This window comes from Conger conger, chromosome 8, assembly GCF_963514075.1.
Source record: "Conger conger chromosome 8, fConCon1.1, whole genome shotgun sequence".
NCBI classification, from domain to species: domain Eukaryota; kingdom Metazoa; phylum Chordata; class Actinopteri; order Anguilliformes; family Congridae; genus Conger; species Conger conger.
The window spans coordinates 11,913,760-11,939,689 of NC_083767.1; the positions used below are offsets into that span (position 1 = coordinate 11,913,760).

At 39.6% G+C, this 25,930-nt stretch overlaps 1 protein-coding gene across 6 annotated transcripts in view; it reads left to right on the forward strand.

Moving 5' to 3' along the window:
• The first annotated feature begins 2,082 nt into the window (after nt 1-2,082).
• The window catches only part of LOC133135165 (nephronectin), a 35,845-nt gene continuing 11,997 nt past the window's right edge, over nt 2,083-25,930 (forward strand). Inside the window, exons 1-8 of one of the 6 annotated variants that reach the window (XM_061251970.1) lie at nt 2,096-2,136; nt 2,288-2,358; nt 3,392-3,480; nt 10,212-10,312; nt 13,026-13,076; nt 14,826-14,918; nt 23,778-23,897; nt 25,263-25,382. In XM_061251970.1, coding sequence (XP_061107954.1) covers nt 3,428-3,480; nt 10,212-10,312; nt 13,026-13,076; nt 14,826-14,918; nt 23,778-23,897; nt 25,263-25,382 — 538 coding nt within the window. In that variant the 5' untranslated portion in view covers nt 2,096-2,136; nt 2,288-2,358; nt 3,392-3,427. Of the gene's footprint in view, nt 2,137-2,287; nt 2,359-3,391; nt 3,481-4,750; nt 5,149-10,211; nt 10,313-13,025; nt 13,077-14,825; nt 14,919-23,777; nt 23,898-25,262; nt 25,383-25,930 lie in introns of those variants that run through there. The other 5 variants (XM_061251966.1, XM_061251969.1, XM_061251968.1 and 2 more) reach the window with 5 other exon arrangements.

Here is a 25,930-nt window from a genome sequence, read left to right on the forward strand (position 1 = left end):
TCCAAACAAGTCACAAAAATAAGCAAGTACATGAATACATAAATGTGTAAATACATAAGTAAAAAAAGAAATACTTTTCCATGTGAAGTTACATATACATAAAACTCATCATTTTCGGAATATATTGTTTGATTTTTCATTTTAAAAACTGGTGAATATCAGATTTAAAAAATATATATTTCCTGGGATAAATCTTTAATTTAATCTTTAACATTGTCCTTCCTTTTACTGTAGGCTTTGTTAAAGAAACAATGATAGTGCACATTCAAGGAGATTGGATACATTGTGCTTACTATTTCAACTGCACATTTAATGATGTTCGCACAGTGACATGTACAAGAAATAGGCCTAACATTGTCGTAATCACGAAGTCGTTCTAATACAAAATACTAAGGAATCGTGTTTAATCCCTTAAACCGCACGACCAGAGATGCATTTATTTTTCTGGGGAAATCGGTTAAAAGTGACAATGATGAGGCTTGAATATGCAGTAATACCTGACATGCTCTTATTCTATTCTACTCACTGAGCATTTTATTAGGTAGACCTGTACACCAGATTGTTAGTGCAAATCATGTGGTGGCAACTAAATGCATAGAAGTATGCAGACATGTTTTTCAGACCAAATGTCAGAATGTGGAAGAAATGTGATCTAAATGACTGTGGAATGATTGTTGGTGCCAGACAGGGTGGTTTGAGTATCTTAGAAACTGCTGATCTCCTGGGATTTTCATGTACCCTCTAGCATTTGCAGAGAATGGTGCAAAAAAACTGACAGAGCCTTGAGGCGTTGTTAATGAGAGAGGTCAGAGGAGAATGGCCAGACTGGTCAAAGCTGACAGGAATGCAAATAACCACACATTACAACAATGGTATGCAGAAGAGCTTTTCAGAACACACAACTCATGAAACCTCTAAGTAGCAGCAGAAGACCAATAAGTCTAAATAAGAAGCCTACTAAATACCTAATAAAGTGCTCGCTGAGTGTATATTAAGCTGTATCAATTAAAACAAGCTTCCCTGTTGTATTAAAATGGTGCACATTATTATGCACTTGCCTTTCATTACCCTGAGTTCCAGCACTGAGCCTTTATTATTGACTAAAGAAAGAACAAATCATTTCACATTAGTATGATAATTATGAATAATAATATAGTGATACAATTCTGCTGCCTATAGTCAACTGACTACATTCATTGGTCCCTTGAACTAGACCAGAATAGCCAAATTGAACATTGTGACCAGCATGGGAGCTATTGCCCTGAAAATAATCATATCATAATGGTGAATAATTTAATGGTTCAGTATATTTCTTTCTAAGATTGACCAACCATTTCTTACAAAAGGCTTTCTTTCGATCAATAGCCTAGCTCCCAGAAACACACCTCAGTGCAAACTGCGAATACAAATTCACTCATATGGGAATTTAATTCACTCATATGGGAAGAGAATTCTGAATACCAAGAATGTAGAAAGGAAAAAAGACTTTGGTCTGAGAGAACTTATGTGGCCTGAAAGAGTATTCTCTAGATTATTCTCCAAGAGGTCTGCCGAGCTGACCTTTGCTGTGTGCGTTAAGGCATTATAGTCAATATTGTATGCCATACAATTTAACATTGTTATTCATTTTTCAATGTCACTTCCTGAATCATTGACAAAAAAAGTTCTTTCTGATATCTCTAAATGAACCATTCTTAAGTCCACAAGTTTCCAATCAGCAGCTTGCTGTTAATTTGTGTCTTCTTCAGTATACCCTTGACTCTGCCCCAGTGAGGACAACAGCATTCATCCTCTTGAACCCAGCCGGTGTTAATGTGTATGTCTGATCTATAGCAAATTTCTGTTCTGTGTAAACACAAGCCCAGACGTGTTTTGAAATACCTGTTCCCATTTTGTAAACAGCTGCATGCTGGTGGTATTCTGTGATGCTGTTGGGTACTCAGCCAAAGAAATCCCCCCAATGGCGTGTGCAACTCCCAGGATGTTTTGGCTCATGTTTACACTTACTTGAGGCTTTTGGTATACATTTCCAAAGGGACACAATGGAATGACTGAAATATAACAGTTTTGTTGCAGGATCCAAATAATAGAATGGGTATGAAGAAGACAGTAGTGCAGGTGCCATGCTCTCTGTGTGTAAGTCTTCCCGCTTCAACTGCTGAATTTCTTATTACTAGATAAAACGTGTGCCGAATTTCAGTAAATAATATTTCATTTCCTGATGTTGACAATACTTTTTCTGTAATATCACTAAACTGTGCCAGGCTGTTGCTCTTTGTCCTTGCAGCTGCTCCTTGGTGGCTGCTGCACTGATCTAGAATTGGACTTGGTCTGGGATGTCATGCATAAATTCTGTCAGTAAGTACTGTGCATATTTCTGTGAGGCTTACCTTCATTACTCTGGTACAGTAATCTATCCAGCTGCTCCCCCCTGCCCACACACATATTATTTCCTTTTTAAAGCCCACCAAAACAACACTTTAAAGGTCCCAGCCGGATTGTTCCCAAAATAGTTGTTTGTTAATGGCTGTGATAATGACTTAGCAGATATTTTTACAATGATGCTGCTTGTGATACACGTTCACTGTTAGACCTGTGCTGCTGGTGAGAAAAATAACAAATTCATATTTTCTAAGTGCTCAAATATGAAAATACAGTGGCTTAGTTTGTCAAATCAGGATAAATGTAGATACATTTGCATAAACATTGCGAATAATGCTGATAACTAACATGCATTCAACATTGAGGCAGTTAACTCCTGCATAATATGAAGGGCAATATTGACTGTACATCATCCTATAGACAGCTTTACATTTCACTCTGTGGACAACATTCATAACAATAAAATCCAGAGCAACACATTTCTACATCACACAACTTACTTTTGTACAACTCTATCAGACTCTATACGGGTTCAACAAATACTCTATCAAAACACAATCTGTTCTCTCAGTGTAAATTGAACGCAGGACATTTAGCTTTGTGGACTGTGTATTATGCATTTATTCCATAAAGATTCCAAATGAAAATCATATCCTCTTCATTCCCAAATTTAATTGGGCTCTATTCAAAATGGTAGGCCTCTGCATGCAACATTCTTCTCATATCGAACACAATGTTTATCAATTGTACCCTATTAAACACATTCAAAGTATACACGGATACTGGTATTTTAGAGGCTGAAGCCAGGAATAAAGTGGGGGAGCACATTACCTACACAAGTACATGATCACCACCATTTTGTTTTGAAGTCTCTTTTGTCTGAAAAAAAAAAAAAATATATATATATATATATATATATATATATATATATATACTTTGACTACAAAAAAGTAGAAAGAGAAAAGTTCTTATCACAGTTATGACTCACAGATTCAGAACTCTATTCCAGGCATCCCCTGTCAGAGCCTGTCATTGGCTGTGGAAGATGCCTGTGTCCCCACATAAGGTGATAAGACAAAGCAGCGCGGAGGCTCGGAGGTAAATAGCAGCGTGGCTCATCAGTTCTCATCAGAATTCTGTGAGTGCAAGCTGTCTGTCTCAACATGAAGGAACAGAGACACAACAGCACTCCCAAGAGCAGGGAAATCACCAACGGGAAACGTCACATTCTATGCCCTCACCCTCCTCTATGTCTGTGTGAACTCGGAAATAAACAAAGGGCTTGAGAGTGATAAGCATGTGACATGGGAAGAAAAGAAAAAAAACCCTGTGTCTGGGAATTAAATGCAACATACACATTCCCATTATGGGAAGGGAATGTTGACCCTTGTGGCCACCTACATCTGAAAAAGCAATTTAAATGAAGATATAATTTTTTTCATCAAAGTGCAAATGCACCAGCTAGTTGGTAAGCTTTCTAGAAAGGACCTGTTTATTTCATTGTTCATAGGGAAGTGTTTTGTTTTCACAATGATTCCTATCCTTGCAATCATGTGATTACTCTTATTAAATTGTTATGCTGTGTTTTCTGCTCATGTTTTTATTTTTATTTTATAAAAATGTGTTTAATGGAAAATGCATAAGCCATAATGCATAAACGCTTATATGTCATATTAGAAAATAGAGGCCTTACGAGAAATCAAACAGAGAATATGACCATCATTCATCTTTAACAATAAACAGGAATATCCTCTATATATACATTAAACAAGTAATCAATAAATAAATGAATGGAGAGAAACGATGCCCTTCTGGTGATTGGAGCAGGCAAATCGAAGGAAATCGCCTTTAAATATGCAGTGAGAGTAGAGAATAAACACATTATCTAAAATTATTTGCAAAACCTACTCTTTTTAAAACCATGCATTTCATTCCGTACATTGCTTGTGAAATTGATCTTGTGGTCATCATTAGTTTATTAGGCGAACGTTTCGGTCTGACATTGCACGTGTAGCCATTCAGCTGCACAAGAATGCAAGAATTCGGAATTGGTGTTTAGAAGAACATCAAACACTGCTTGTAGCTGTCAGTGTAATGGTGGGTTGAGCTGCTATGGAATGCACCTGGCGCGCTATAATTCAAGCAGGAACACTTTCTTCTACTCCGCACGGCACAACCTGCTGCGCGTGCAAGAAAGCTGCGCTTCAATGTCTTACGACCGACGCTGGCGCTTGAGCACAGCGGGCGAAATCGGGAAACATTAATCTTAATTATAGCCATTGGGGAAAGCATACTAGAAAGTCGAACATCAACCGGATATTACCAGAAGCTGTGGAAATCGTTTATTTACCAAGCAGATGGAACTGCATCCGATTGCTCTTTATATTGCAAAATAACTTCTACGGAGGGAAGAAAAAAAGTGCACGACTCTTTAACACCGGCAGAGAGCACTCCGTTCCTCATATATTGGTTTTTTTCCCAGAGGCGGCGAACTGTTTCCTCAGCACCGAAACATAGTAAATTGTCTGTCTCAAGGACGCCAGCAAATCTCCGGTGTTGGTCGTGACAAAAACCGTTGGAGCTCACTTTCTTCACTGCTTCAAGACAACATTTGAAACATAAAGGCTCATTTTGTGACCCCATATTTGGATTTTAAGAGGACATAAAGTGCATGTACAGTACAATACATATTGACATGGAATTATGGATAAAGTTCATGCTGTTGTACAGTTGCTGTATCGGATCAAGTGCGGACTTTGACGGCGGGTAAGGGACAAGATCAGTTCGGCGTAATGGCCAATTACTAAATCAAAGCGTAGTAGACTGTGAAGTGAAACGATATTTGTGGGTCTTACTGTTAAGCATATACGGTAGGAGTTTATTAACTGTAAGGTTGTCTTATTAGTAAATATGCTGTTACTAGATGTATACTAGGGACCCTGAAATTAAAACAACGCGCAGACAAGCTGTTTGGGGCAAATTAAATGTTAAACTGTGACTTATGGATGCTAAGAATAAACGTTAGAACAAAGCCATGCTATCCCATAAGCATGGGAGTGATATACTCTTATCACAAACACGACAGTTAAAAAATCTTTTCTTGCTTCTGGATGTATCTATACTGTCATACAGGCTAATTATAAATACAAATAAATAGACAGGTACACCCGTTCATAAGGTCCATAAAATGCGTATTTAAACATAGGTGCATATTATCAGGAGCTGATACGTGAGTGGCAACATTTGTACTGCCAAGTAGCTCAAATACAAGTATAGCCGGTGTCAAAGCCTAGCAGAGAGCCATAGATGTAGTGTAAATTATTGTCGCCGTAAGTGTGAATATGACACCACAATCCAAACTCAAATACAATATTTTCTTATATCGCATGAATGGGTTATTACTGCCATTACTTAGTTGTGTGACTCTTGTACAGAATTGCGCTTCTGGGTGAACAAAAGCCAGTGTATGTAGACGTCTAGAGGGGTGGAAATCTAGGTTGAGAGACTTTTTGACATAAGCCCAATATAGCTCAGGTTTTATCCGGGTATAGCCTGACTACGATTGGAAAACTTTCACTTTTAAACCAAATGTTGAATGTTCACTGGGTCGTGTGATCAGAAAACTGGTGTAGGCTACTTCATAAAAAAATTGGAATAAGAGACTATGTTGGAGCTTATGTGTCAAGTTGTCCTTTTACGACATAACAACAACAACAACAACAATAATAATAATAATAATAATAATAATAATAATAATAATAATAATAATAATTTTTATCATAACTTTTTCCCTCTACATCTAGACTAATTTAACCTATGCAACCTGATTCCATAAATATATTTGTTGACGTAAACTGAGTACGCATGCAAAGACAGCTATTACTTGTTTCACGTTCGTCGCTTAATTAGTTCGTGTTGACTGGAGGCAGAAGGCAGACGCTGTTGCTGCTGTTAATATATCTCTGTCGTGGAGCGAGGCATACTTGTCATTTTCGAGAACCTACCTGCAAATTAATAATGACAGTTCCTCATACTTGGATCGAGCCCATATATGAATGTCTTAAACCATTGCAGTACTGCAGCGGTACTCGTGTTTAGAATATCTGTCAAAAAATTAGTTACTGCATATCCTGTTCACTGTGGAATATCTGTTCGTTCAGTAGCCTAAGCATAAATAAATAAAAAGCCATTCAAAATAATTGTATATAATATTTATTTTCAATAAATACACCTATGACCTAGGCATTTTATCTATAGGTATATTGTGTAATGTTGATGTCACCTTTCAGGTATGCTTCCATTATACTAGTGTGTTAAGTATCCACTGCATTGTAGACTGCATAAGTTGTAAACCACTGTGAACCATTTTACTGAGCGCATCTTCCACTAGAGAGTGGTCATTTTATGGGAACTTGAGATTAAAACGTTTCACTACCCCTGCCATGGGGTAGGGCTGTTTGTGCCATTGGAAAGGAATCTGAGATCAGGAGGTTGGATCAGGAACACATTTTGATATGAGACTGACATGTTAGTTTTTAAGATACCTTGATCCTTGGCCAGGGTTCATCTAAGGCACTGACAATGCTGTAAGACAGTGGTACACTGTAGTCTAATGGCATAGCCTATATATTTTATTCATTGGGTTTGTGGTAAAATGTGTTTACTGGAGATTAAACCATTTTATGAGTGCCTCCAGGTCATTATTTAATGTTATCACCGCTGCATCTGTGTTTCCATCAAAACTCAGTCTTGTGGCATTTAGTTGTCTCAGCATCGAAAAAACATATTAAATAAGATATCATATTGAAAATACTATCTACTGCAAATCATAAACAAATCCTCTTTCATGGGTTTCTTACCTGAAAACTGTTGATATTAAATTTGAATTATGTGCAGCCATTATAAAATGTGAGAAAATATATTTAACAATATCTTTCACAGTTTGTATTTGGTTACTTTGGCAGTTTTGTTCATGCTGACCACTGCATCCTGCAGTGTCAAACAAGGATTTATTGGAGCTCTATTTTCAATGAAAAGCCTCATGTAATTTTTGTCTTGATTCCTGTTTTGCACTCAGTTTTGATTGCTGAGTATTTTTCCCAATGCAGATGTTAATGTCCATATAAATATACAAGGTCATGGTGCTGTTTTGATTGATTTTTCAAGCATATAGCCGGGTCCATCTATCCTCTCGAGAATACATGAAATCAAATACGGCCTGCGTGTGCTAAATTTGAATTTCAGGGCCAAAACGGCAATTTTTCTTCATCCGCATCGCGTTGAACGATGAGAACATTGGCCAGAATTATAACCTTCCTCTGTGAAATTTATGTCATGGGTGCTGTCACTGACAATGTGCAGGCTTGGAGTTGTTGGCGGTCAAACCAATTTCTGGAGCTGCTATGTGGGTACAATGGGGTGGGGTGGGGGCAAGTGTGTGACTGAATTGGGCCGTTGCCCATTTCATCACGGTACACTGTAAAGATGATCTATATCCTGAGTTGTCCTGCAGACCTAAAGCAAACACGATAAAATATATACAATGAAAGCTTGAAGCATACTGTATACAGAACCACTGAAGCTGAAGGCCTACTTGAGACATGTATTGTTGTGAGTAAAACCCAACAGTCGGTTGTCTTCACCCCGTTCCTCTTAAACTTTATTAGAAAAAGCATCAAGAAACACAACTATACACCCATATAGAGACATCAATATGGCTAAGTGAGGAGCTGCTGAATGGAGTCTGTACTTTGTTTTGGCATAAAAAACAACATGTTGTTGTGACAGTCTTGTTGTCAGAGTAAATGGAGCGGTCGCTTGTCATTGCTCAGCCGATGGTGTGTGTCTTATTTGGCATTCATGGCGATTTTGACGCCCGCGCCGGTGCCTTTCAGAGGTTACAGTCTGCTCCGCCGGAGCGTGACGAATCCCTCTCGTCCTTCATGAGCCGCACTCAGGAGTTCATTTGCATCCCCCGTTCTGATGCGCTCGGATCCTGCAACAGGCTAGCCGCAAAATCGCTACCGCCGGCCTGTTGATTCGCAGGTGTTCTCCGTAACATAAGGCTTAAATCTGTTTTCTTTTGACGGAAGGAGCTGGTTGTGTGTGTGTTTGTTTGTGTGTGTTTGTGCGTGCTTGCATGTGTGTATGCGTATGTGTGTGCATGTGTGTTTATGCATGTGTCTGTCTGTGTGTGTCCGCGTGAGTGTGTATGTGTGCGTGTGGGCTTGTGTGTGCATGTGCGCATGTGTGTGTATGTGCATATGCGTGTGTCTGTGAGTGTGTGTGTTTGTGCATGTGTGTGTGTGTGTGTCTGAGTGCCTGTGTGTGTGTGAATACTTGTTCCTGATCTTAGCACTAGTGTTTGCATTGTAAGTCACTCTGGCTGTGAGCATCTGCTAGATGCCAGGAAAGATATTAACTATTGGATAACTGTACTTATGAAGACTTTAATGAACCTTGTTAATGGCATTCCCCGAATGCCATATGTTACATATCTCCCCAGACCATATTCTCTATATGAGTTTCATAGATACAGCCATTATTTATGAAGTGGAGGCCTTTGCCTCGGGGAGAGTGGTTCTGGGTCTCAGCTGGGCTCTTAGTGGGTGCAGGTGACGCAGTAGGGGAGCTCCCGCAGGTTGATTGCTCTCCTTAGCCGCAGACCTTGACCAGTGCTGTGCTCAGTGCTATCTCAGTGCTTTTCAAACTGTCATTCTCAGGGAATGGGAGATATTTATTTATTTATTTATCTATTAAATGGCTGTCAGGCAAAACACAAGTGATACTCTATAGATGGAAAATGTCCTGGAAGCTATATTTTTCCTGTTTTCATTTAAACAAACTCATGGGACATTATGGTTTTTAACGCTCTAATGTCTTGGAACAGATGATATGTGCTCCAATGTGTGATCCAGATAGTCAGTGTGTAATGGTAATCATTTTAAGTATTTCTGTACTTTTTCTGAAACATAACCTTAAATGGCCTTAGCAGATTATCACAGGAGCCACATAGTTACAGTGTGTTAACAAGTGACAAGTGATAAGTGTTTTTAAAACAACCATTCCACATAATAGACTGGCAGATTGTAATTTGATGAGCTGTCTGTCTAAAATTAGTTATGTGAAGATATTAACGTGTATGCTATAAATTTAATTCATTTGTTTTTCTTCACCATTGAGATTGGTTTTCTATGTAGGCCTGATACTTCAAAAGCTTTATGAGGACTCTGCGGGTACCATCACAGATTCTATCAGTTTTGCTTCTTTAGCCAATCTCATCTTAATGTTTTACTATTCTATTCTTCATGACCTCCAGGGACTGTAACTCTACTTTTGAGGTGAACAAACTGTGTTCCTGTCCGCATGCTTTGCCTGTGTAAATACAGAACTGAAATATTAATACGGCGGTGCTTATTTAAATTTAAATTGAGTGTTATTTGAAGGGTGAAGTCTATTTTCTAATAGAAATCAAGTCCTTGGAAATGTCCTGACAGGGAAACCTTGAAGACTGTGACTGAGCCCTCTGTGAATTCCTTTAATCTCACTGAGTTTTTATCTCATTTCTCATGGTGGAACATTTTTAATTTGCCATTGCTTGGTGGCCTTGCTGTTTGCTTCATGGCCATATTTGATGTGAAGCTTCTTTGAAAAGAATAGAGAAAAAAAGCTGGGTAGTGTCGTGAACAGATAGTAATCGACCACGGCATTTGGGCAGGCAAAGTGAATCTGGAATGATATGGGATGTTAAACCTAGTTTTAACCTAAATGGGTGAAAATGTTTTGACTTTTTGTTTTGGCTGTGAGCTGATGGAGGTCTTCTCTAACAGGTGGCCCAGGCAGATGGCCTCCTCCAATGGACTGTGTCGCTATGGATCCAGGATCGACTGCTGCTGGGGTTGGGCCCGGCGCTCCTGGGGCCACTGTGAGCGTGAGTCCTGTCTGCGCTGCGGGAAGTGAGGCCCCTGTGAAGCTGGGCACCGGAGATACTCAATCTCTCCCAGAAAGGGCCGGTGTGGGTGCTGGCTTTTGCTCCAGCCAGGCAGTTACTACTAATCAAGGTCCTTAACAAGGACTTAATGGTTAATTAGCAGAATCAGGTTTGCAACTGCTTGGTTGGAACAAAAAGCCTACACCCACACCGGCCGTTTGTGGGAAAGATTGAGTATCCCTGCTCTACACTATAGTATCACTGTGAAAACACCCTCATAATGGAAACACTTAGGCCAGAGACAGGCACTGGGACTTATCATCTACTCTTCATAACAGTGCCGCCAGACTCACACACTCTGGGCCTCATGCAGTAACGTCGCCAGGATTGAAACAGGGGGATACTTAGGTAGGAAAAGACTGATTCATACTGAGCAGCAAAGAACGATGAATAAGTAAGTAAATGTATTCCTGCACTCAGCAAGCTTTCGGTGTGTTGGGCTGTCAGTTGATTTGTGAAGCATAACTGCATTCTGACAGAGGAAAATCCCCTGAGGCTTCAGAAAGTGTCATTACTTATCATTACCCCGAGAGATGCAACCGCACTGCACTGTAACCGCGACTGAGAATGATAGCTCTGATCACAAATGCCTTCCCTTAAAAATGCATTCTCTTTTTTTGCATTCAGAAGCAAAACATATAATCACGAAGCTATGAAAGATGCTAGGAGAGCAGAATTTGTGAATGATTCAGCGATGTAAAGTTCATATTTCCTGGTTCTACAGCTAGTATTCTTTCAATATGCATGTACAAGAATGATTGTAATTACGTTTTCATATTTAACTTGTAGCTTTAGAAGCATTTGTTTAAATGGAGGGTTTTATCGTTAAAGGGGAAAAGAACAAAGGTGGATTTAATTCTGTTCAGTCATTTCTGAGGGTGCTTTTATGCGCATTGAATGTGGAAGATTCAGAAAAATGTATGATCCATGCATGGCTGCTCCATATACATTTTCATTTATTAATCAGAGTTTATGTGTACTGTACATGATTTTACTGTACATTCTGTACTTTACTGTACATACTGTACATTCAGAAACGGTCTGGATCTAGTCTAGTCATCTAGTCATCCTGGACCTTTAACTAATGCCGTTATTTCACCAGTGTTATTGACCGTTGCAGTCATGTCCTCTCTTCTTGTTTCATGTTCAATATTCTTTTAAATATTTTCTTCCCGGCATTGTGCTTTTGTGCTGACTGGTGTATTAAAAAAAGCGCTTTACCCTGCCAGTCCCATCAGAATGGCCTAATACTCTCAGAGAGATGTCTGAGACAGTACTTTTCCTGCTTTAGGGTGGCTGGTCAATGAGTGAATCGTGTTATTCCAGTCCCAGAGGATGGAGAGGCTCATTACCATGTATACGCACAATACACAATGACCAAGATGCCTTTCCATTTGAGTCAGCAGGCCCATGTCACATCTGACAGAGCACCTTTGAGCTTCTCACCAGCTGACCTAGGCTTTAGACTTTAGTCTTTCATCATTTGATAGAGGTGGGGGGGGGGGTTATTATAATTATATCCCAGCGTGAAGCTCTTTTGAAAGATGGAACCAGCAAAGAACTCATTGCATTGAATGGAATTTGCCAGTGTGATAGGGTGGCGTGCCAGAGCCACATTACGTTGATGGATTTCTTGGCAGAGGATACCGCGCTCCGCTTTGGCATGCAGGTTTCCCGCTTGGCTGTTGGGACTGAAGGGCATTATGGCCAATCCCACCCCCACGTGTCATAATTGAATTTATCAAGCTCTCCGGGGTACGGGAAGGGGCTGTGTTATTTACACGGAACATATTTTTTTCCAATTCATCAATATAACTTAGTGTTACAACAATACATATATTATATTATTATTCCTATAAAAAACCAACACGTTGATGCTGTATGCTGTATTCCATTTTACTACCACTTTCCCCAGAAAAAGGCTCTTAAACATACCCTCAGAAAACTGGCCCTTACATTACTAAGCAGACTGGGCTGTGCTATCAGAGTGGACTGGAGCCAGACACAGGCGCAACTGTTGAGCTCATTCCAAGTGGTTAGCTAATTTACTTTTGAGTGGATCTGTAATGTAAAAACCACTTGTCTGGAATGACATGCATGGCATCGATACATTTTGTGTTTTGTCAAATGAAACATCTTTAGGTCACCCATGGTCACCCTAGGTCTTTTTTATTCTTTTTCTCTCAAATTAAAGATCTGAAAACCAGGTCTTTTGCTTACAATTTGGCAACTGCTTCAGTGCTCGAAATAATTGAAGAATATGAAGATATTAATTATAATATTTTGACCCTTTCCTGCTGAAAATACTGTTCATTTTGATATGTATTGGACAAGCTGTTAAATAAGCCAGAGACATATGCATTCATTATGTTTTATTCAGCTATTTACATTATATTATTATATGAATATGTAGTTTTCAAATTATTTTTACATTTTTGAAGAGATATCACGTTATTAGCACTGCAAATATTGTGTGTTTGCCATGAGTAATTGTGTTTATTTTTGCATAGATGTTTCTGTGAGTCTTTGTGTTTGTTGGTCTTCATGGATGCATGTCACTTGATAGACTAACGATAGTCTGATTTCATGTGTGTCTTTTTTTTCAAATGCCTGGCATGTTTTCTTTTTTTTCTTTTTCACATCTGTGTTGCAGCGTTCTTCATCTTAAGGCACAGGGTAGTCGGGATAAGGTGCCTGCCCCAAGGTCAGCTCAACACATTTCTTCATGAAACAGACTCCTAACTGTGCTGCGATAACGCTGTTTTAAAATGTTGTCCTTCACTAGCAATCCCTATACCTGTATCAGCAGCAAATGCTACTTCTGTTCGAATCCTTCTTACTGAATAATTAAGGCGTGAGTCTTGACATAATGTGAATACTTGCTTTGTGTAATGCCTGTGTTCTGTGATCCTTTTCAATCACGGATCAGCTTCTCTCCATACAGTAAGGGGGACAATAGTTTGAGGCTACATTTCCCAGCGTGTGCAGTCCGCGTGACGTACTGTAGGTGCGTTCGTAAAACAATTCAACAATTTAGCATTCAGTGAGGAAGCACTGCGTGAAGACGCACGCTGAGAGTGAAAATTAATATGTCGTCGCTGAATTCTATTATTCAGCTTTAAATATAGGACAGAACTGCTGCCCAGCACAATCTAGGTAATGGCTTCCAGCAGGCACTCGAATGTTTAGAGGGCAGTGGAGGCAAGTAATGCTCTGAGAATGCCACTGTACAGCCCTATCCCCCAACCAGCAGTATTCTAAGTGTTGCGGAAGCTGCCAATTTTAGAACAAGAAGCATGTGATGAAGCAACATGGGCTAGGTCCTTTTAGACTGCCGACATCAGATCCTGTATGCTGGCTGTGAATTTCAGGAGATGCATTTCCCCCCAGAGCGTGATTTCTCCATGCACCTGCCAAAACAAGATGCAAAGATATAATATCTGCTATTTTTTTGTATAGTGCGTCATCTTGATTCAACAGCAAGTCACAAGACTTGATACAAAAAAAAATATGCGTGAGCTACCTATTCCTAAAGTACATAGGATTGCGACTTTTTGGCAAGGTTTTATACAGTGTTACAGTGCATCATGCAGCCTTTTTAAATTCACACAGCAATGCCACATAATATATTCCTTTACCAGAACTACGGCTCTTCAAGGATAGCCTCATTTAATACAAATATGTAGAATAATAATATATTGTACCTGTTCTTATCAAGGGTAAGCGATGGGTATGTGGTGCCTTTGTACTGTATTTTTTACTTGGCTGAATCTTCCAAGACTATCTGGATACTTAAAGCCCAAGATCCTTGCTTTATTTAATGTAAGAAGTGGCTTCAGATGGATATTTTTTTGCAGCTAGTTAATTGCTCAAATTGTGCGTCATAACATACATAATGAATCTTTTAATGGTAATTATAATACTTGGCTAAAAGCCTGTGATATGTTTGACTGTAACACTTGTCTTGAGTAGTTGTTAACACAGTTAAAGGAGAGAAGTTGGCACCTGTGTTTTCAGGTATTGACATAATACCCCTGAACATTAAGAGATAATTTCCTTGAGGAAATATACAAACTCTGGCTCATTTATGGTTTTCTAAGTTTAAAGGGATGATCGTTCCCCAAGAAAGCCACGCTTTTTTACCACGCAGGGAACATTAAGGGAGGCTATTGACTCTCAGCTTCTAGCTTACAGTATAGTCTTTACATACTGTATTAATACTGTACCTCTGTAATTCATATGATACAAGATGCACAAACAAATGCTCTAATCCAACATATACGTTTTCTATTTTATTCTGTTTCTATTTTCTTTTGTCCAGGGCATATTTTAGTTTACAAAAAACGTCTGTTTTGACTGGGAGTGGATGCTGGAGTAGCCATTTTATTTTCATTATCATTCACAGTTCATTAAATTGCTTAACTCATGCTTCTGTTTTCTGGCATCCTAACAGCCCTTTGCCAGCATGGCTGTAAACACGGGGAGTGTGTCGGACCGAACAAATGCAAGTGCTACCCAGGGTTCACCGGGAAGACCTGCAATAAAGGTAGGCCAAAGGCAGTGTGTGTGCTGTGATGGGGCTCCTTGAGAGAGCAGCTTGTGTGTTTACACGACCAACAATCTGTGATGAACTTCTCTCCGTTTAGGGGCACATCAACTCTGCTCGTTATACAAACATCATACTGCAGGGTGATGCTAACGAGAGATGAGAGTTTCTTCCTTCTCCTTCATAAATAATGACTTTCTCTCTGAGCCTCTCTTTACCATTACACCCCATGTGGATTTCAGAACAAGGAAACCAATAGGCGCGCTCATGGTAGCGAGTGTTTAAAAAGCAGTTGAGTCATTAACCTTGTACGTATGGGAACACTTTCATTAATTTGAAACGCTACTTGCACACAGATGTGCAGCTTTAATCGCACCCCTTACGGGGGCCTGCTCGTCAGTATACACTCAGTGGGCACTTTATTAGGTACTTATTAGACTTTTTTAGACGTATTGGTCTTCTGCTGCTGCAGCCTATCTACTTACATTGACGTCATATACACTCAGTGGGCACTTTATTAGGTACTTATTAGACTTTTTTAGACGTATTGGTCTTCTGCTGCTGCAGCCTATCTACTTACATTTACGTCATTTGGCAGACGCTTTTAATCCAAAGCGACTTACAAGTGCATAGGTTCTTCCACAAGTCAAAGCATCACATCCATAACTCGGAAAATACACATGAAATGCTGTTCTAAACATATAGTCATCATAAGTGCAAATTTCTTTTTTTTGGGGGGGGTTAGACAAGAGGGATAGGGGTATCAGAAAGGGGGGTGGGGGACATCAGGAGGGAGGACTAAGGTAGAGTTTGAAAAGGTGTGTTTTTAGTCTGAAGAGGTTGAAGAGATACTTAAGAGGTCTGACGTATTGTGTGTTCCGAGATGCTCTTCTGCATACCACTGTTGTAATGTGTGGTTATTTGCCTTACTGTCACCTTCCTGTCAGCTTTGACCAGTCTGGCCATTCTCCTCTGACCTCTCTTATTAGCAACGCATTTCTGTCTGCAGAACTGCTCCTCAATGGAAGTTTTTTATTTTTCGCACCATTCTCTGCAAACTCTAGAGACTGTTGTATGTGAAAATCCCAGGAGATCAGCAGTCTCTGAGATATTCAAACCACCCTGTCTGGCACCAACAATCATTCCACGGTCAAAGTCACTTAGATCACATTTATTCCCTATTCTGACATTTGGTCTGAACAACAGCTGAACCTCTTGACCATGGCTGCATGCTTTTATGCATTTAGTTGCTGCCACATGATTGGCCGATTAAATATTTGCATTAACGTTTCTGGGTGTACGGGTCTACTAATAATGTGCTCAGTGAGTGTATTTGCCTGTTGACCGTGCAGGGAGATGGCAGTCCACCTCAGGCAGAGCTGTTGGGGGCTGAGGTGCAGCAGAAATCAGAGCAATCAAATACAGCAGGGACGGAAACAGTGACTTTTAACCGCACCCCTTGATATTAATTGGACGATTACCTGTCGGGGAGCCGAATTTGGGATTGAGACACAGCAAGGAGTTCCTGCTGGAACTTTAGCTTCACTTTCATTTACGGTTGGATATGTAAATTCATGACATCAAATTGTACTTACTAAATAATGATTGATAGGCATGATTATATCAATTTGTCTCTGAATTATGGATGAGCTTCAGGCACAATAGACGTGATACTGATAAATAGCAATTTGATCAGTGTGTGTGTATCGGAAAAATGAATACATCTTACTTTAGTTTAGTCAGCCTGTCTAGTTTCATTGTCCAACTTCATTAGAGTAGTAGGATTTTATCCGGTTACGGAAAGGAAAGCAAGTGCATTATAAAGGGAAATTCAGTCGTTAAATATTCTTTTGAATCTGATTGTGTCATTTCCATGTTACACCGAAGCGGACTAAACAGTTCAGTGCATGAGTATTATGGTATTTTTTTTAAAAGAACCATCTACAGCAGGGACCTGCAGTAAGTTAAAATCAAGAAAATATATTAGAATGGGTTGTAATCAGAGTGTGGTGATGGGCAAATACAGCTCGGAAAAGCAGACACCGATTAAACCTAATATACATCCTCTCCAATGCGTCTGGGTACTTGAAACAGTAATCTCTGCCCTTGAACAGAAATTGGATACCCTCTAATTAAAAGTGATATTTGTTTGAGCTGTCGTTGGTTACCCTGTTGTGGTATTGCCTGGACAGATTTTCCAGCTTTTCTCACAGCTTAATTGGGGTTAATGGAGTCTACGCACTGCATTCATTCCATTATTTGCATTTGCAGAAGTGTTTTCATATGCGAAGGAAAACATATTGAAGTCTGTCGAGAGAATATTATATATGAGCACTGCATATTCAGACATCCCTTGTCACAGAGTATAAAGGCTTTGGCCATGCTCTGCTTAAACTGCAAACTAATTTGAAACGAACATGCCTTTCAGCCATATCCAGCGATAGCCATTTGAGTGGCATATTCATTGGCTTCCAAAAATGAAAATATCTTGCATCTTACATGCCTGTATAACTGTAACATTAGTATTCCCCCAGCTGATGTGTCATTGATGTGTATTGAAAGGGTGATAGCACACAAGCAGATACAGAACACTGTGTCAGGTTACATGTACAATAATGCTCTATAATACCATATTATATCACTTGAGATTTGAAATTCACAGTGTATACCATCTTATGTGGAAAAGGTCATTCTTGGCTATGAGGTCATAACTGTTTTACAAACCTAGCTAGCCTTTAACCCTTCAAGGTGTAAGATCACAAATGTGAATATAGTTTTAAAGGGTTTACATAAGATGAGAAGTTATAGCCAGTGTTAGCCTAGTGTTGGTAGTCTCCCAGCCTCACGTACTTCCCTTGACTAAACTTTAAAGCCGTGTTTCCCAGAAACATGGTTTGGTGGCACTCACAATGCAACAGGATACAACGTCCTTGATATCTGGAGTAGAGCGATAGCTTTGGTATTGTTAGAAAGCTAAAACTCAAAATACGTTTTGGGCTCAATGCAACTGATTTTGATTGAGCAGGTCACAAAAATGTGACAGATCCTGTACCTGAACATTCCAATGCTGATGTAACAGTCACTGGTAGTTGAAAGCAATGTGGTTCTAGAGCACAGACTGAATTTAGAAGAAAAAGCAAAACACAAAAAAACACTCCAAAGAAACCTTCTCTTCAAAGGGTTAAATAACTATGTGTTAAAGAGCAAGTGGGCCCAGTTTCTCAGAACAAATAAACTCATTAAGAAGCTAATCCAGTCAGAGTGGTGTGGGCTGGGACTTCATTATTCTCTCCCTCATCAGACCGTTTTAATTAGGTGATTCTTTCTGCGTGTGATTCAGCCGATTATCACTCTGCTCCCTGAATGAACAGGCAGCCATTTTTTTTCATTTATTTTTATTGTTATTAAAAGCCTGATAAGGAATGTCATTATTTCGTTTTTCCTCATGGGAAATAAAGCAACGATCTAAAGCGGCTCTTTAACAGAGCGCAGAGCTGTTTTCCACATCCCTGATCATTAGCTCTTGAAGTGTTCTCCCCTGACCCCAGGCTATTAGCCGTTTAGCGTCGCTATTAGCCTTTCTGCTCTCATCGCATTAGCTAAAATCTGCAGTCTTACTGAACTGGAGCAGGGCTCTGGACATTCATTTCCCATTGGTATCAATTTCTAGCTACTTAAGTGCTGTCTGTTTTTGGGTTAGGGGATGATATCTATTTGTGTGCCTGTTCATCTGCAAACTGAATGTCTTTTTTTGTCATCCTCACCATGATGCATATTTGACCTGAGACTCAACTAAAATGGCCCGTGTACATACTTATGCCATTAGCTTAATGGCATTTGGCAGATGCTCTTATCCAGAGCGACGTACAGTTGATTGGACTAAGCAGGAGACAATCCTCCCCTGGAGCGATGCAGGGTTAAGGGCCCAACGGCTATGGCTACACCGGTGATCGAACCACCGACCTTGTGGGTCCCAGTCATGTACGTTAACCACTAGGCTACAGGCCGCTACATAATTGCATACAAGTTTAATGAAGCTTGACTTTGCTCAAGGTAATGTATATTTTTCAGTGCGGTCACAATGCATTGGACAGAGACTAACATAGTTGTCAGGTGAAGTTACAAGGGTCTGTATTTGTAACATTAATGCACGGCAGCTCGTTAGCCTTGTAAGACGTTCTTCACCTTGTCTTCCTGTCTGTTGGTAAGCGTGAAATATATCTGCTAAATTGGGACCCTAATGAGCCTATGGTCTTGTTCTGTTGGAATTTAAAAAGTAGTAAGTTGAAGGTATTATCTTGAGCTGAAGGTGAAAATTTCACAGGTCCTTTTATTTTGATCAGCAGAATCCTCTGGGAGGCAGCGACAAGGAACTAATATTGCTCACATCCACTTGCATCACAATCCCAATACACCATGCAAGTGCTGTGTCCTCGATGTTGCAACATCAGCATTCAACATTAGCATAAGAACACTTGGCTAGTAACTGAGTTTTATGATTCATACAGTGAATGACACTATGCTCCCAAAATGGATGTGTTAATATCCCTTTGTGGTACTCTTAGCACATTTAGTGTCACTAGTGTTACTACTTCTGCGTTACAAATATACAATTTCTGTGTTAGAAAGAAAGACTTTTTAAGACTGTTTTATCTGTAATTAGACATGGAGGTGTGTTTTGAAATGTGCATTATTTGTAACACATCTGTTTCGAGAGCGCAGATGGGTGACATCCTGCATCACTTCTACCACAATTTCACCAATTTGGGATACATTGAATAAACAAGTATTATGATGTGCATGGTGTGAAACAAATGACCATTTTGACAGTCGTTTATTTCTCCCCTACTATCATAGTGACTGAGGCATTTTCACTGTGTATTCGCTTGAAGCTTAATGGGTTTTCACATTCTTGGAATCTGTTGGAAGGTAATGTCTGTTCTGTCAATTGATTCCCTTCTTCCTGTGTGATTTATTGTATATACCCCCCCGATACAGGACAGTCACCCCCCATTTTTTTTTTCCGCAGTCCACTAGCCAGAAGGGGTTTCTCCAGAGGGTGAGATATTTAAGACCACAAGCCCCGTGCCCCACCCCCTTCCCTACATGGCTCAGTCTGAATTCCCCCCCCCCCGTCTCCGAGCAGATCTGAATCTGTACCAGAACACCATGCCTGAACATGACATCGATGTTTCCTTGCTTATCTGGACAGCCTGTTTTTTATTCAGTCTCTTACTGTACATTTTAACCCTTTGAAGAGTAGGTTCTTTTTTAATGTTTTTTGGATTTTCTTTTCAAAATTGCTTTCAGTTACCAGTAGCGATTGTTACAGCATTCAGCATTAGAACGCTCAGTTAAGAACATTCTAATCACGTATTTGTGACCTCACACCTTAAAGGGTTAAAGGCCATAAATATTCTACTGCACGCACCTTTACTGCTCTGTGATTTCTGGTCTTACTCCTTTTAAAAGGCACAGGAGATACATTGGTACATACCTTGTTTTTGTCCTTTAATTGACTATTGACTTTCTTTTTACAGGGTTGTGTTGTTAGATGTTCAGGCACAACAAGTTGTGATGTGAGGATTTCTCTTTTTTTCTATATTTCTTTCTTTCTTTCTTTCTTTCTTTCTTTTTTTAAGGTACTATCCCATACATCTCATATATGTATTACATATGTCTGTCTTGTTTTTATATAGAGACAAACAGTATATGGCCATGTATTAGATTTCTGTGTGAGGCCATTTGCAATGTCTCTAAGCGTATAATGCATTCTGTGCGTTCTATTTAATTACACTCAGCACTTGTGATTCACATGCTGCTGTAAGGATGAACGTTTCTTAGGAGCAGACATGAATCTGATTTTAAATATCTACTGTAAAATGTTGTAGAACATGATTTATGATAACATGGAATGCCTCAACAAAACACTCAGCAGAATAGTGTCAAGCAGGCATACGAAGACGGAATGGATTAAACTCTAAACATTTTGAACGCGTCAAATTAAATTGCCTTTCCAAAGCAGCTGTATCTTGGGAGATATTTTATTCAGAACCACATGTAGAAAACTCACCTAATGTTTTTTATAAGCATATAATTAGGGTGAAAACCGAAAGTGATATGCATTCCGCTGAAACACATTGTTAAGTGGTGGTAAAATCTGCAAGCTGAGTCTTTTATTTCGAGAAAACATTTTCCTCTGCCTTGTTTTTCATAGAGGAACACTTGCTGCATTGCTTGGAGCACACTGAGGCCGTATTCCTCATGCTCGTTTGTTTTTGTTGTTCGAATCCCCAGCATATCACACACATGGTGATCTGCCATTTCACTTCAATGGCAGAACACCATTAAATAGATAGGTAGACAGACAGACAGACAGACAGACACAGACATTTTCTTCCGGTATATTTCTACTTTATTTATATCTAATTATAATTTTTGTTTTAATAATCTGCTGGAATAAGTCTAATTTGCCTTGACAGAACCATGATGCATGCATTTATGTTTGTTTGTTTATCATTCATTGAACTGAATACCATTCATTGCGACGGTATTGCATGTGATGTGTTGCTGAATATGAATCAGTAAACCATATGGAATAATGATCCATATGCCCGACAGTAATCTAAGCTTCAGACCTTGTGATGCACAAGGAGTCTAACTTGTCTATATTGAAAAGCAGATCGCTCCCAACAAGAAAAAAAATTCATGGAAAGACTTAAACAGGAGGTAATAGTCTTAACAGACTTAAGACGTAAACATGAGCAGCCATACTATTTGGCACCAAGCATGATTTAATCATACATTAGCATGATTAAAATATCCAGAATGAATCTGAATGAACCTCAGTTTGCCTGTGAAAACATGGGGTCTACTAAGAAGTCAGACATTCTTCTACTCAATATTTTAGATTTACACACAAGCGCCACTGCTTTCCTCTCAGCCTTCCCTGCCTGTTTGCAGTGCTCTCAGGTGACTCAACAGAAAGTAATTGGCTCTGTCCCAGACGGTGGTACTGTTCTGTGCATGAATAACAGCCGCTGAAGGCTGAGCTACCGCGGCTAGCTGTCAGTCACACAACCTTTCTGAAATGACCTTAGCTTCAGAAATGAAACAGAGGCAGATATCCTATAGCCCATCAAACATGAACAACTGAGGAGGGCGTACGTACCCCAATAACATTTCTGGTGCCTTCTGGAATAGGCAGGGCAGGAAGAGCAGAAACGTGAGGTTTCCTGGTGTAAATAAAGTATGACTGGTTGTACTGCCAGGTCTTTGAATGTGTAAGTGTAATGTCAGGTATTGGGAGCATAGGGTTGCATGTCAAAAATGCCCTGTTGCATATGATTCGCTGGAATACTGCAGCTGTTTGCCATTTGAAGGGTAGCGCTTCACATCAAGGAGAATGCATCATTTTGTTTATATAATTATTGTGCGTGACTCAGCCGAGTCTGGGGCGGACGTTATATAGAACGTCTTTCATTTACAAAGACAGTGAAGGATATAAAATGATAGATATAATTTGACAGCTTCGGGAAATTTGCTTTGAATACAGATGTAAAGTTTCGAACCAGAAAACAAACATTAATGCAGAGCAACGACTGAGATTTCAGAATCGATATCCATCTACTTAAGATATAAACATCTGTGAAGTACATCTTGCTGCATTCCAGACATTTCTCAGGAGCCAGCACGGCGTGACACGGGCCACACCATGGCTGTGCATGTACACTAAGCTGGATCTATTTCCATAGCGCTGCGGCTACCTTGTGGAAACCTGAGTGCCCGCTTGGCCTAGAAACTGACTGTTTAACTTATATAGTTGATATGATATACTGTGGCTAGGCCACCACTCCTAACCGTGCTTTTAGCTGCGATCCTATGTCTGCGTGGTGCTCTTAATAGCCCCGCGGTCCTCATATTCCAAAATAGGGCCTGGAGTACGTATGGCGGAAATCTTAGATGTTATTCCTTTGATGCTTGAACTCTTTTCGACCTCAGTCTGGAATTCTGAATAATCTTGGTTAGCGGCGTTGGACTCAGTCAGACCTTTCTAAAGGGTTATTCCGTTCTACATAAAATATTCTCAGCTAACATTTAATAATTGTTTTGTGCTACCTTGGTAGGGCACTTCAGTACATCATTTTGCGATATATAATCTTCTTTCCTGGTGTAGTTCAGCACAGTGTACTCATGCTTACCTTGACTCTCAAACTTGAATTTAACTGTAGAGTTAAAGTATTGAAGAGTGGTATTGAAGGTAGGAATGAAAACTTGAACGAGCTTCATCATCATTTACAGATAATTACTAGATTGTTGATTGTGCATCCCCACAAAAAAAAAAATTAAATGCAATGTGCTTATAACAGACTATAGCTTCATATTATGCCATTAGCCTTCCTCTTTATCTTGGCCAACACACAGACACGCACACACACACACGTACATGCACATACTCACACACAGACACGCACAAACATAAACACACACAAACACACACAAACACATACACACACGCTCATATATGCACACACACACACACACACACATACACAGACATGCACGCACACACACACACACACACATACACAGACATGCACACACACACACACACACACACATACACAGACATGCACACACACACACACACACACACACATACACAGACATGCACACACACACACACACACACATACACAGACATGCACACACACACACACACACATACACATATGCAGAAACACACACGTGCACGCGGCCTGGTGTGTGTCAGTGGTGAATTTTGACTGCTCTTTGTTCTGAAGCAGTAGCCCTGTTTTGTGTATTATGAGAATCTAACCCTGGCTCCTTTGTCTGCAGATCTGAATGAGTGTGGAGTGAAGCCACGGCCCTGCAAGCACAGGTGCATGAACACCTACGGCAGCTACAAGTGCTACTGCCTGAACGGCTACATGCTAATGCCCGACGGAACGTGTGGAAGTGAGTCACTCAGTCTGATCGCAGTTCCCTTGGTTTGCTTAGTGACCAATGTATCATCCTTATTGGTATCATACCCCTATTCATAAAAAAGCGTCTAATGAGCAAATGTGTTAATACTGACAAACAAAGACCCAGTACACCCCTTTAGGCTGACTGTAGGGGATTTAATTGAAAAATATAAAAGAGAGAAAAATTTCACCTTCTGTGTAACACAATTCTTACTTCTAGCTTCAAGGGGTGAATAAGTATGTGTACTTGACACACGGTATTCACACGTTTGGAAAGTGTAGATTCGCTTTTACTGTAAAGACAGTTTTTATTTTTCCTTAACAAAGAGTATCCGCACTCTCATCATGACAGAAAAAAGTATTTTTATAATTCTCTGTAGAAACCACTAATGGTGAAGCAGAGTGGAATGTGAAGCGACAAAAGTTTTTCTGCAGCTTTGGTTGATGTTACTGCCTGCAGGCCCGTTTTTTTTCATTATTCATCGCATGGCATTGAGTTTAGATTGTCTGCGGAATTAAAGTGTGGATATATCTGATAAAATAAACAACAAAAAAATACAATTTGTATTTTTGTAAGTGCTTTTCAATATTCAACTAATCTGCTCCATTCTTTCCCTTCACCAAAGGGAAATGTTGGTATTCCCCCTGTGTCGGAATATGTGATGTTGTCAAGGAACAGGGTCATTTTTGCTTGTGAACTACTTGTGAGTGCTAAAGCCAAATTTTCCGTTCTCTCTTGACACAGCAATATGTATCAAGGTGGTTTTTAGGTTGTGGAAATGTTGAAAATGTGTTCTTGTGAAAATGTCTTTAATCAATTTCTTTTTTTTTACATGCACAAGTGTCTAGCCTATTTACAATACAGCTAGAAAGGTATTGTTGCGAAGTGGTAAAATAAATAATAACTACGTAAATAATTATTATAATAACTAAATAAATGTTGTTGGTTTTGTAGTCTTCTCAGAAGCAGAACTTCTGTGCTGTGTTTTCCTGATACATATGAGGAAAGGAATGGGGAGGGAACCGGAGTGTGGGAGGTTTTCTCAGGAAAGGAGGAACCTAATAAAGTTTGGCATCTTTAGTCAGTAAGGCCAGGTTAATTTTGGTCAACTACTGTCCTTTTTTAATAACCCTTTAAGGAGTAGGATCACAAATATGTCATTACAACGTTCAGTTATTGAACGCAATGGAGCTCGAAAAACACCAACTTAGAATTTTGAAAAAACATTAAAAGAAACCCTACTCTTAAAAGGGGTATTATTTAAAGCCTTTTTCTCTTACTGAGGTGAAGGCGTGGTGAAAAGCTCGGAGTATACTGTGTGTGTTCTGGCCCACCATTTTGTGTGTTTGTGTGCAGACGCCCGGACCTGCGCCATGGCAAACTGCCAGTACGGGTGTGAGGTGATGAAGGGGGAGGTACGCTGCCAGTGCCCGTCGCCAGGGTTACAGCTGGGGCCTGACAGCAGGACCTGTGTGGGTATGTACAAAACAATAACACTTCCACAAATGTCATCGGTTAATGTGCACTGTGCCAAAAAACTCTGTGTGGGGCTAATTAATTTTTAATGGGCTTATTTATTTCATGAACAATGTTTGGATATAAACATTCAACTGCAGATCTAGAGAAGTATTTTTAAAAACCATTTCATTAGTGCAATGGAAAACCATACCAATCAGCATTTATTATTATTATTTTTGTTATTATGACAAATTATTATTTGTGTACTCTTACCAAAGCTAAAAGTTGCCACGTAGATGTGATATAACAGAGAAGATATCTCCTGTCCAGAAACCATATCCCAGCCAACATCATTTTAGACAGAATAACATGCTAATTCATTAATGGAGTCAATTAAGTATTATTTCATATAGTGTTCTCAACAGAATAGTTTTACAGATTTCACATCGCCAGGTCAAGTGGCTATATCACTGAAGTGAAGGGATTATCTCATGGGGGGGCTTTTGAAACTCTGTTTCTTGCTGTGTCTCCAGATTCCAGATTGTACCTCCTAAATATAGCATACA